Here is a 13,294-nt window from a genome sequence, read left to right as displayed (position 1 = left end):
AAGTATGCATCAGTTGAGTGAGACATTCATTCTGAGCTAAATGCATATCAGACTGCAGCCTAAATTTGGAAGGATTTTTGTGTTGGACATGTGTTGCTTTTCTTGGCTTGGCAAAATGGTCTCAGTCGAGTTAATTTCAAGGCCATGCTATATATGAAAGTCATTGCTTGCTTGCTTCACTGTTTGTTTGCTCACTTGCTTATGTGGGGATTGGTTTGGTTCCCTGTACTCCCCCTCTTTTCCAGAGTGATGGCAATAACTTGACTGGAGAATTTTAGAGTTGAGAGATAGAAGAAAGGAAAAATTCAAAATAAAACCTTCCTCCCTGTTCTCTTTTGCATGGACCATTTCAACTGTTGTATATAATGGGTATATATCAAGCTAAAGGTTAAGTATTTTCATGGATATGCATCTTTCATGCATGGACACCATAGATATGGGATTGGCAAAGGACTTAATGGAGATCACTTCTTTTCTTGGCCAGCTCTTGGTGGACCAGTGCCTTGGTAGAGCAAAGGAAAGTTGGATATGTGTGTCTCCTCCATGTGTGATGGCACCCTGTGATGCATAGCAAGTATCAGCTGATGATGAGGGAGAAGACATTAGGTGAATGCCAGTTACTCCTCAAGTATGGGCATGGTATTTCATGATATTTTTACCCAGATTCTGTTTTCTTATAAATAAATGTAAACCTTTTAGATAGTTTAAAAAGCAAGGGAAAGCAAGGTTTTTTTAAAAAGTGGACGTCTTCTAGCTGTAGGATTGCAATGTCCCTTGTGTGCATTTAGCATTAATTTATGCGCACCACCATTAGTCTTTTAAAAGAACCAAGGAATTGTTCCAGGCAGGAGAAGGTTTCAGGCTTCAGACAGAGTTGCCATTTGAAGTTATTTGGATAATGGCAGCAATGATGAGAAATGAAATGTATGTGAAAGTCATTTGCACAGCACTGAAGTCAAGGCAGTGAAAACATCCTAGAGCAATAAATCATCCACTCTTCCAGCATTTTTTAAACTCTTTATCAAAATGATATTAACAGTCTGAGGGTCACACCTGAGGTTAAGAGACTGCTTGTGAAGTGCACATATGATAATAAAACACACACACACACTGAACCTGAGGCTAGAATAGGTCATAAGGGGAATGTGAGTGTCAAAGCAGATAGCACCTGCTTTGAACTAAAAGTGGGAAAATAGTATGTTAATTTGGGGAAAACACTGACCAATACAGATCCTACCTCAAGCAGCAGATCCTGATCAGGATATGAATTTAATAAGTTTGTTGTTTTGTATTTATTTAGCCCTGATTAGCTGGCTGTCCAACTGAAGTAACTCAAATTCAGGTTCCATCGAATTCAAAAGAATTACTTGGGCAAGACTCATTTTAAATCGCCCTGCATATAACAGTTAACCAGGATGTAGTCCTGTGTAGATGAACCTCAGCTAATGATGGATCTGAATGCTTCTTTTCTTCCTGTGAGGAGAATTTAATGGGGATTAGTTTGGGCTTCTTTCATTCTAGGTCATTTGCTATATATAAACCAGGAATCATTACTTCGGATAATTGCTACTTCTTTATGATCTAGGAGTTTTTGTTTGGTTGGTGAGCATTTGACCAATTTGTATTAGATTCCACTTGTATGGTTCTTAAATGAAACTAAATACTGGTTTAAGTCCTCTTTTTGACCAGTCAGGAAGAGGGGAACATGCTAAGCCTCAAGCTTTGTTTCTTAGCTCACAGTAGCTAACCATTTGTTACATATGTGGCCTTTACACTATGCAAAATAGTCATTGATTCATTTTAATTTGATAGAAGCTCATAAACTGTTGTTTCAAGAAGATGTGTGTACAGGTAGTCCTCGAGTTACAGCCACTCACTCAGCAACCATTCAAAGTTACAACAGCGCTTAACAAGGGGGATTTACAACCATCCCTGCAGTCACGGGATTGCAATTCAGGCGCTTGGCAACCAGCTCGCACTTACAAGAGTTGCAGCATCCCACAGTCACGTGATCACCATTTGCAACCTTACCTGCCAGCTTCCTGCAAGCAAAATCATTGGGGAAGCTGGCAGGGAAGATCACAAGTTGCTCTCATAAATCGCTCCTACTCCCACCGCTTTTTCTCCTGAGGAGCTCCAGTATGGAGCACAAGATCCCAGGGATTTTGTATCCCATAGCGTGCACTCACCCACAACACTTCCCCAGCCATACTGGCACCGGGCTGTAGCACCCACTTGCCTAGCTGCACTTGCACTGGAATGCAGCATCCAATTGCGCACCTGGCTGCCACCCCACATCACCCCCACCCACCCCCTGCCCATCCCCACTTGTGATATAGCACTCCTACCCCCTGCCCAGCCACACTCCGTAGTACTCACCTGCCCGCTGGTGTGTTGTGAGCTGCCTAAGGAAAGGCCTGTTGTGAGCAGAACTTGCAACTTTCTGCCAGCTTCCCCATTGACTTTGCTTGTTGAAAGCCAGCAGGAAGTCACAAGTCACAGTCATGTGAGGTCCTCACTTAATGATGGCAATGGGGACTGCAGAGATTGCCATCACTAAGCGATGCAGTAACGTGACATTGCACTTAGCAACAGAAATTCCGGTCCCAATTACCATCGTAACCTGAGGACTTACCTGCCTATCCATGTATATTTACTCCTCTTTGTCTCAGTTGAATACCAATCCTGTACAGGTAATCCCCAGTTTAAGAATGAGTTCCATTCCTAAGGTCTGTCCTTAAGTCAAATTGGTATGTAAGCTGGAACATTATTATTGTATAATACTGTATAACTAGTACTGTGTAATGAACTTGAACCATTGTATACTTAACTCGAATCACTGTGTATTTAACTCAAATGTCACTACAGTAGGGTCCATTCTTAACTACTGGTCATCTGTAAACCAGGCGTTCTTAACCTGGGGACTACCTGTAAACTAAAGAGTTTCTAGACTACCTACTTAAACCTCTCTCTATTAATTATTCATGATATATTATTGGCTTAGAAAGAGGAGAAAATATGTTGTCTCCCAGGGCTATATCCATTAAGACTTTTCATTCCTCTCTTCCCTCTGTGCACTCCAAAAACCTAGAAGTTTGGAACAGTCCCCCAACCAATTCAATATGTAAGTGGCACCCACAGGGCTGATAGAAGAATGCTCACCATCAAATTGCAACCACAACTTTTCTTAGTTTGCTTTTAGAGATACCATATTAATGAAAACGATTCTGACTATAGAGGTGTAAAAGAGGATTCTCACATTGATAAAGTGGAAACAGAAATGGGCTAACTTTGCAGAAAAGAACCATTACACTGAAAACATGGGAAGAAAAAGCCAGAATCGAAGAGATTTGAATTACCCATGAATAGGATCCACGTTTGAAAACAAAGCCAGTTGCTAGAATGCTTATGTTTTCACTTCAACTTTTTTTCTAATACAATTAATCTGAGATCAGAAAATAATTGTTCCTTTACTTGTCCAGACCTGATTGTTGTATGAAGATCTGACAATATAAGCATCAATCTTTAAGTATTTTTTAAACTCACATATTCTCTGTTTTAGGGCAGAGGAAATTCTGCCTTTATTTTTCCTTTTTTTCCTGATGCTTATCTTTTTCCAATAAGCTCAACATAGATATAATAATCCTTCTTTTGGACAATGTCCATTGTTAAGAAAGTGTATAGCAAGCATCAGATTTATCCAGCTAAAAAAACATTTTCTAGTTAACTCTTTAAACATTAATTCTTATTTAAATTTAAATTAACTTACAGTTTAAAATAAACCCACAAAGTAATTGGCCTATGTCAGAAAAGGTATGATTTCTTGTTTGGTTTTACTTTCTAAAAGAATCCTTGGGGAATTGATAAAGAGCACCACACAATAGAAAAAGGGGATGTTTTCTTTTGCATATAAAGATAATGGCATTTTGGTGAGAATAAAAACTAGCATTTTTAAATAACTTTTACTTTCACAAAGCCTTGACTGTAGTGAAGGCTGTCTTTTAAAAATTGCAGTCTGTAATTGACTGTAAAAAAAGCTAAGAAGGAGACAAAAACCAGAACACTTCCCCTCCAGCAGCCAGGACCCAGATAAGCAGGGATTAACACCGGGCAAACAATCAAGCAGAAAAACAATACCCCAATCAAGGAGAAAACCACACCCCCACCAACATTGGCAGGACAAAGTACTGTATATAAACAGGGAGTAAACCTCACTCTCACTAGCACTGATGATGTTACCTAGTTGGATAATGAAACATCTGCAAGCAACCAGCCAAGCTCAGAGAGCACCAAGGACTCCTCAGTTCAACCTTGAGCTACAGATATTCTCTTCTGTTCTAACTGTAATAAAGTCAGGAGAATTTGGGCAGACTTCCAGCCTTGTAACTTTGGAAGATTTATGATATTAAATGGACTAATTGGCCTGCTGTCTTCTAAACAAAGTCTCCCCCTGATCTCGCTCTAGATATTTTGGGACTACAGTTCCCAGAACTCTAGGAGTTAGGATCCCAAGATCACTGGAGATCACCAATTTGAGGAAGTGTACTTTTAAGCTATGCTGTCTGTGGTTTTTATTTTCCATTTTACCTAGTTTTATATAGTTTTATATAGTTCAGGATTCTAATGCTTCTGGTACATGCATTACTATATTTACATTTGATCCTCCAGAAAGGAACTTTTCACATCCAAGGCTGGAGCTTTGAATGGAAACTTTTAAGTCTCTTGCTTATATAACCACATTCTTTGGTTAATCTGAACTGCTGAGGTAATGAGTTCTGTGACTTTCATATGTTCCTGAGATAGATCTTCACATATGTAAAACTGAATGTGATTGGAAACCTGACTCACCTCTCACAAAGAAAAAGTTTATCTAGATGCAGATGCTAAGAACTGCAATCCATACGAATGGCAATTCACTTTGTACAGTATTTAACTGTATCGTACCAATCTCACATTTGTGCATTTTTCAGAGAGTAATTTCAAATATTTCAAAACTAAGCTACAGCTGCTTCTCTTACCCAAGGACAATATGCACATGATGTGGTTAGTGTGTTACTTATATAACTTAAATGATGCCTGTAGATCTTTATGAATGTTTGTGCGCATAGCTGGATCTCTAAGTAGGATCAAGAGTTAGTATACCATAAACGGCAACAAGTCAAAGTTTTGAAACTGAAATCCCTAGCCTGTATCTTGTACACTGTGAATTCACCCTGAGTTTTCCTATGTCAGTTGTTCTTTCAGTTGTGTCTGACTCTTTGTAACCCAGTGACCATCATTTTGCCAGGATTCTGCATCAGTAATAACTTCCTTGAGTTCTTGTAAACATATGCTTGTGTCATCACTGATAGTATCTAGCCATCTTGTTTTATGTCAGCCTCTTTGAATTGCTTTTATTTTTCCAAACATCAAGGTCTTCTCCAATGACTTTCCATTGTGTGTGTAAAATATCAAAGCTTTAGCTTCATTAATGATGCTTGCAGTGAGCACTCTGGTTTTACATCATTTAGGACTGATTTATTTATTTAGACCATTCATGTAGCCACCCAAGGTGACTGTAGGCAGTGTACAGAGAATTTGTTCTTCTTGAACTCCAAGGTTCCTCAACAATTTTCTCTAGTACTACAATTCAGAGGCATCAATTTTTCATTGTTCAGTCTTTCTGATTACACAGATATATATTACACCTGGGAAAACTATGACCTTGACAACACACACTTATGTTGTCAGTGTTCTATCTCTGCTCTTTAATACTTTGTCTAGATCTATCATAGTTCTCCCATATAGTAGACATCCATTTATTTCATGGTTACAAACACCATCCCTGTGGTGTTTGTTTGTTTGTTTGTTTTTTGGAGACTAGGAAAAATAAAGTTTGTTACTATGTCAGCTTCCTCTCTGCCAACTTCCTCTGGGTTGTCATTGCCTGTTGACATTATCTTAATCTGTTCTTTGACCTTCAGCAAGAGATCCCTTAAGTCTTCTTCTCTTGTAATCATCAGACTGGTATCATCAGCCTATCTGAGCATCTCTGGAGGATCATAATTCTGATTTATTGGATTATAAAGATTATAAGGATTGCAGTATCATAACGCGAAGCACTTCAGATTTTTCAAGATGTTACATAGATGCTTTCTTGAACGTGATAACTTACTGAATGTCATCAGTACATCTGAATAGCTCCCTGTGAGTGTAATTCTCCAGACTTATTTTGTAGTATGTGGTAACACATGAGTTTTTATTACCATTGCTAGAGCATCAATTATCAGAGGCATTCTGGTGCAGTTTAGATTTTGAGATATATAGTAGAAGAGCTACTAGTGTTGGATGAAAACTGATCAGTCATGAAAGTCAGTAGGATTCTCTCAGCCTCATGTTGTTACTCCAAGCGTAAGTCAGGATATACCCATGTTTGCTACTCAAGCTTTTTGAATCAGGTCTGGGTATTAGCATGATAAATCAAATTGTTTGAAGTTGACAAAAGTGTTTGATTGTAACTGGGGTTATGGGAAGGCTTACTGCAAGCATTTGTTTAGAAACTCTTAACAGAAACACCCTTTACATGTACCTGGAGAGAGATGGCTGCTGTGCCTGTGTTAGTTTCTTTCACATTACTTTAGAAACAGTTGTGCATTCTCATAACTATCATCTGTTGTGTGGGAAGGAAAGTGTTGCTTGCATGATGTGTAAATACAAAAAGCGTGACCACATTGGAAGCAATGGCTGCTTCAACATCAACAATATCATTACAAGGATAGAGGCAGCCAAAGTTTGTCTGTCTGTCATTTGTTTGTTTGTCATTTGATAGTATTTATAATCTACCCCAATCCCAGAAGACTCTAGTATGTAATGAATACAAAGCTGCTCAAGATGGATGCTCACAACCAGGCAAATATGCATAAAAGTGTGATTTTCTCTTTCCATGCAACCCCAAAAGTACAGTATTGTAACAAAAGCAAATTATCCTGGAAATTTTAAGTACAGTGCGCCACATTGAGCATTAAAGGTGTCTTCGTTGTTTAATTTTCTTTTTTTCCTGTCCCGCAGGACCTGCAGAGGTACCCATGATGTCCCCCAATGGATCTATTCCTCCCATACATGTGCCTCCAGGTTATATTTCACAGGTATGCTTCTTCAGCAGGAGAATTTGGGATGGCCGGGTTGTGTGATTTCTACCATATTTGTGTAGCATTTCTGTAATTTCCCCCCTTTACTGTTAAAAAAACAGACAAATGCCAAGCTTCTAAAGCTGTAATCAAAGGCATGATGCGTGTGTATGTGGACAATGACTAGTTAAATCTAAAAAATACAGCAGATTTCATTCCCCTCAGTAACTTTTTGCCCTGTATCTAATTAGTAAAAGCTGGAGGGAAGGAATTTTGTGCTCACTGTAATATTACAGTTCACTGATTTATTTTTTTCAGACCATAAGAGAGATAATTTTGACACTAGTTTGTAAGCCAGGCATTTTTAATAATTCTATTTTGGCTTCTTTTATTGTGACAGTTCCTATTTTTACTCTGTCAGTTAAAATGTTCACAATGTCATATCTTGGGTTGAGTACCAGCTGCTTTTTCCACCTCAAGTTAATGCATTTCCATTGCAAAAATGGATAAGGATTTCGTTTATTGTTTTTCCTTTCTGTCTTTGTAGAGGAATCAAATACATTTTGTGACTGATTTCTAAACATTTCAATGTGTAGAGCAGAAGGACCTGAAATATTTTCTTAATAGCCTTGCCAGTCTCCAGCAAGTGACCAGGTATTTGTTAATCTGGGAACACAATCAGAGCTCTGCCTCTCTTAGTGAGACTCTCCCATTTCCATCTAGTAGGCCTTGTCAGCTTATTTTCTTTTAAGTGCACCAAGATGAGATAGTTATGGTCCTTCAGCTGTTGCTGAACTTGTGAAGGAATGTAATGCTGACCTTGGGGACAAGGAAGGAATGAGAGACACATTAAAGAGGGTGCAGGACAGATTACACGATTCTGAAAAAGAGAAAAGCATGAGAAAGAAACTCAAAATAATCTCACCTTGATTTTTATTTTATTTCATTTGATTTTTGGTATAATATGGAATAGCGAAAAACTTGATCAGGCTTTCAAGATTCTAGTATTCTACCTTACTACAATAAGGTACATTCCTGGAATCCCTGCCATACCTGTCTCTTGATCTGGCCTACCTCGGGGGCCAGCAATACCTCATCATTGACATGCTAGGTGGGCTACTGAAAATTCAACAACTTCTGGAAGCCTACAAGCTTGCACCTCCTCCCAGAAGTCAAGATGGCAGTGCAATCTAGTAGCCAGGTTCAGCAAGGGTCACTGAGCTGAGAACTCTTTGTTCATTTGTTTTTTAGGTAATTTATATGGCTGCCTATCTTAAATACATACTGTAACTCTGGCAGCTAACAACAATTGTCTCTCTCTCTCTCACACACACACACACACACACACACCACATGCACATTCAAAATCCATACAATAACCAAAGCACCGTAAGAGATTCACAACTCTATTGGGCCTTGTTAACATTCCCCCAATGCCTGGGGAAAGAGCCAGGTCTTCACAGCCTTCCAGACGTCAGGAGGATTGGGGTCCTTCAGATCTCAGCAGGATGCTGTTCCATAGGGCAAGCATCACAACAGAGAAGGCATGTAGTGAAATGCTACCAGAATAGCAAGTAGCTATTTATAAACAGCATTTATTCAAAAGTATATGAACTAAAAGTTCACAGACATGTCTTCTAACCATATGAGCTTTTTCAAGTCAAAGTTGCTGTATTCTTTTAAGTCAATAGATAATTCTTTACTTACTCTATGTTCATACTAGAGTATGTCCAAAAGAGCCAGATAAATGGCTCTGTACACAAGAACATCTTACTCTGCACAGTACTGTACCAACAACCTGGAGTAGGATTGTAACAGAAACAATAACAGTTACAGTGATGGGTTGTTTCTCAAGAGAACATGCCTTCCTACCACAGGTAGTCCTCAGCTTATGTTCATTCAGTGACTGTTCAAAGTTACGGCAGTGCTGAAAAAGTGGATATACAACCAGTCCCTGAAGTTCTGGCCATTGCAGCACCCCCACAGTCACACGATGCTTGGATGCCCAGCTCATGATTATGACATCGCAGGGAGTCTCAGTCATGTGATTGCCATTTGCAACCTTCTCTGCCGACTTCCCACAAGCAAAGTAAATGGGGAAGCCAGCAGCTGCACCATCACCTACCTGCAGTTTTCAACAGCTCTCCCAGGCCCTACCTAGCCTCCCCCAACTCATACCAGACCTCCCAAGCCTACCCCACCCACTCCACGGCACCCCCGCAATTCTTATCTGGGAGTCCCGCCATTTCCTGCTTAACAACCTGCGTGTCTTAGGGTTATGACAGCAACCAGGACTGCCAGGATTGCTGCCATTAAGCAATGCAGCAATCACATGACATTGTGCTTTATGAACACATCACTTAGTGATGGTAACCCCAGTCCCAATTGCCAGTGTAACCCAAGGACTACCTGTACTTAGCTTGATGAAGATCTTTAAGGATGAATATGGTAATCTTTTCTTCTATCTCATCCATATATAACTTTTCCAATTTCCAATTACTAATTTATTATGATGTTTTAAATTGGGTAGATTAATCTATGTACAGGACTGATTTAGTCATTTAGCAATGATATTGCTTGGTCTTATTTATTCATAATTCTGTTATGATAGTATCATACTTGACATTCATTTTTGATACTATATTTTAAAATATGCTTTATGAGGGCATTTATTTAATCAATCAATATTATGAAGACACCCAGTCAACATGCAACTCAGGGTGATGTACATGATTAAAAACAATAAATAGTAACAAAAAAGACATGAAAATATAGTAAAACCTATTGCACCACAGGCAACTTCACACACCTACATACACAGACACAAGCACTTACCTCTCCAAGCATTTTCAGTGATTGACCATTTTTAAAATAGTGTATTTATTTGCTGCTTTATTAAATTTTTGTTATGGTTTGTATAAACTTTGATTATACACCATCCTGAATCCTATTCTGCAAAAATAAATAAATAAATAAATAAATAAATAAATAAATAAAATCACAATGTGAACATTTTCTCTCTTTCTCTCTCTCTTTCTCTCTCTCTCTCTTATAGTTTGTATTAGCTGTCACTTCCAAGTTATCTCCAAAAAGTACTTCCAAGTTATCTCTACTCATGTAGAGTATGTTATAGTAGATGATCAGGTTTTGGCCGGGGTATGAGGCCCTGATGTCAATGTCTGAATAAGATCTGAACTTGGGTAAGAACTATGTAAGAATGAAGTTAAGTCAGGTCAAATTCAACTTCTGGTAACTTCATGAACATGTCCATGAGATTTTTTTTTTTTTTTAGCAACAGATGGACATGGTTGACCATTACCTTCTTCCAGGAAGCTTTTGTCCAGGCTTCCAAATTTAGCCTCCAGTCCTGGGATTTCTGGTAGTCTCCCATCCAATGCTAACTATATCTGAGTATGCTTAACTTTTCAAGAACAACCAGGATTGGTTCTGTGCTGCAGTTGCAGAAGAAGTCTCTAATTAAAAGGAACAAATAGCAGATGATGTGGAAGACTTGAGAATAGCTGTCTGTCAGAGTAGGTTCAACTGGGCCAAATAGAAAAAAAGTCTGATCTTGTATAAAGCAGCTTCTTCTGCAGTTGTGTTGCTCCATGGCTACCAGTTTGCCTGGCAATCAATTGCTTATCATTGTTCTCAAGTCCCATGCAAAGCAAGGTTCATGAAATATTCTTTTTTACATTTAAATAAAACAGCTGGTGGCATAGTAGATGGAAAGCCTATATATTATCCTTTTCTCTCTCTCTCTCTCTGTTGAATCAAAATCTGTTCCCCACCATGTGGTAAATGAATGTTCTGCTTTGCAAATAACTTCATACCAAATAACAGCTTGAAGCACGTAGTAGTCACTTGGTTGAGTTTCCTGTTGTTGTTTGTTGATGCTGAAGTTATAATAGCTGTGTTTCCCTTGTTTGCTCTTGCCTAGCTTCAGTGATGTAGGTAATTAATAGGATTATTGAGTGATTCTTTAATTTGCCTTCTGTTTGTTTTGGCTCTGGGATGATAAGAATGTAAAGGAAATAAGAACATTCCAATTTGTGAAGAAAAACATATTTTGACTTCAATTTGGTCGGTCCTCAAAAGCTTACGTCTCAAGGATTTAGCTGAAAACAGATATCCCCATGGAGAAATAACCTGTTAAACAAAATCCATTAACCTCTTTTTTTCCATTCTGTTATGCCAGCTTTTAGACTGTGATGGAATATGCTTGAACATTACCTTGGCTGCCCATTGATTGCAAATCCAGATTAAAATGTTGCATTTATTATATACATTGTATGAAAATGATCAGCAGAAAAAGAGGTTGTCATTTGTTGGACATGCAGGAGGCACTTGATTGGTTATTCATCTGTTTATTTGCCAGAGTGTTTAACAATATACTTAAGCAGGTCAGGTAAAGTTCTAGCAGTTGCATACACATAACTTGCTAAGTTTGGGTAGCGTTAACTATGGTTACTTTAAAATGGGTTAATGCAGAACCATGCTAAGCACATTATTTGAATGCAACCCATGTGTACTTTGTGGGTTGCTGGAGTCCAGTTGTGTTCTATTCTGACTGTGTCTTTCTTCTCAGCTGGCCTATGACCTTCACTCTTGTTGTGCTTCCTTGTGGATCTCTCTTCGTTCAGTACACATCTCTTCAGTAAAATCTTTTAACATTTTGCTCCAACTGAAACACATCTCAAAAGTGGATAGTTGCATATGCCCCTGCAATTCCTAACCCAAAAATTTGAATTTGAAAATTCCTTACAAGGAAGCTCTATCTTTTCCTAATATTGTTTTGTGAAGCATCATGCATATTAGCCTCCTCCAACTTGATAATCTCTAAATGTGGTGATTATAATTCCCAAGGGTAATTATAGGAGTTATTTTAAAGTGTCAGAAAGACCCCAAGCTGAGCAATATTAATGTGCACTGTTTTATAAATAATCAATTAAACAAAATCACCAGAAAGCTTGTCTACGATCAACCAAATCAAGGATCTTCTTGATGGTATCACCAACTTCATGGAATTTCTCCCCCTTTGAAGTTTGGACAGCTTTCTTCTAGGCTTGCTCAAGCCTTCTCTTCCTAAAAACTTGGAATTTTAGATTGTTATTCTGATACTTCAATAAAAGCTATAAAACTATGGATTTTTATTGCTTTTAATTGCAGGTTATACTGGATTTTGATGCTCTAGAATACTTTGGGATAGTTGTGAATGTATTGATGTTTTTATTTATTTATTTATTTATTTATTTATTTATTTAATTAATTAATTAATTTTATTTGGCTTAGATCTTGCCCAATTCCAATCAACTCTAGGTGGCTCACAGCATAAAAGCAAACCAATAATATACAATAAAATGTAGAGTATGTAAGAGTAAACAAGATGGCAAATCTATCCAGCAACAACAAATATCTCATACATCCAAGAAGGGACTCCAACCAACCCTTCCAAAGCTTTGGAGAAGAGCCAGGTCTTTAAGGCCCTTTGTAACACCATCAGTGTGGGAGCCACCTAGATCTCAGGGGGAACCTCATTCTAAAGGGCAGGCACTGTGAAAGAGAAGGCATGTTTCTGGAGTCCTGATAGATGGCATTGCTTAATCAAAGGAACTTGGAGAACACCAACCTTGTAGGATCAAACCGGCCAATTCGATATCACATGAGATAGGTGGTCCCTCAAGTAATAGGTCCTATGCCATGTAGGGCTTTATAGGTCATAACCAGCACCTTGAATAGCACCCAGAAGCAGATCTACAACCAGTGCAGCTTGTGAAGCAGGGGTGCCACATCAGTATACTGGGCCATGCCCATCACTGCCCACACCTCTGTGTTCTGACCAGTTGAAGCTTCTGGGTAGTCTTCAAGGACAGCCCCATGTCTAGCACATTGCAGAAATCAAGCCATGTGTTCACTACAACATGATTGATCGTCTGAAGGCCTCTTGATCTAGGAAAGGATGCAATTAGTGCACCAGATGAAGCTGTGCAAAGGCCTGCCTGGCTACAACTGCCACCTGCTCATTGAGCATAAGTCCAGGGAAACCCCCAAACTGTGCAATTCTCTTGAATGGCTGTGCTACCACATCCAAGGTTAGAGATGGAATATCCCCAGATCTAGATGGCCCTAACATCCATAACCAGTCAGTCTTGGTAGGATTGAGTTGGAGATGGTCCTTCTGCATCCAG

General features: G+C 38.8%; 1 protein-coding gene across 1 annotated transcript in view; it reads left to right on the top strand.

The window, feature by feature from the left end:
• FNDC3B (fibronectin type III domain containing 3B) overlaps window positions 1-13,294 on the top strand; it is a 281,784-nt gene that overhangs the window by 149,950 nt on the left and 118,540 nt on the right. Inside the window, exon 4 of the mRNA XM_007424299.4 lies at window positions 7,048-7,124. Coding sequence (XP_007424361.2) covers window positions 7,048-7,124 — 77 coding nt within the window. The remainder of the gene's footprint in view (window positions 1-7,047; window positions 7,125-13,294) is intronic.

The sequence above is a fragment of the Python bivittatus genome, unplaced genomic scaffold (genome assembly GCF_059951505.1).
Source record: "Python bivittatus isolate LINGU-HERP-01145 unplaced genomic scaffold, Pbiv_v1 ctg000980_np1212, whole genome shotgun sequence".
Taxonomy (NCBI): Eukaryota; Metazoa; Chordata; class Lepidosauria; order Squamata; family Pythonidae; genus Python; species Python bivittatus.
The sequence above is the reverse complement of the archived record's forward strand: the minus strand, read 5'-3'. Positions and strand labels throughout refer to the sequence as shown.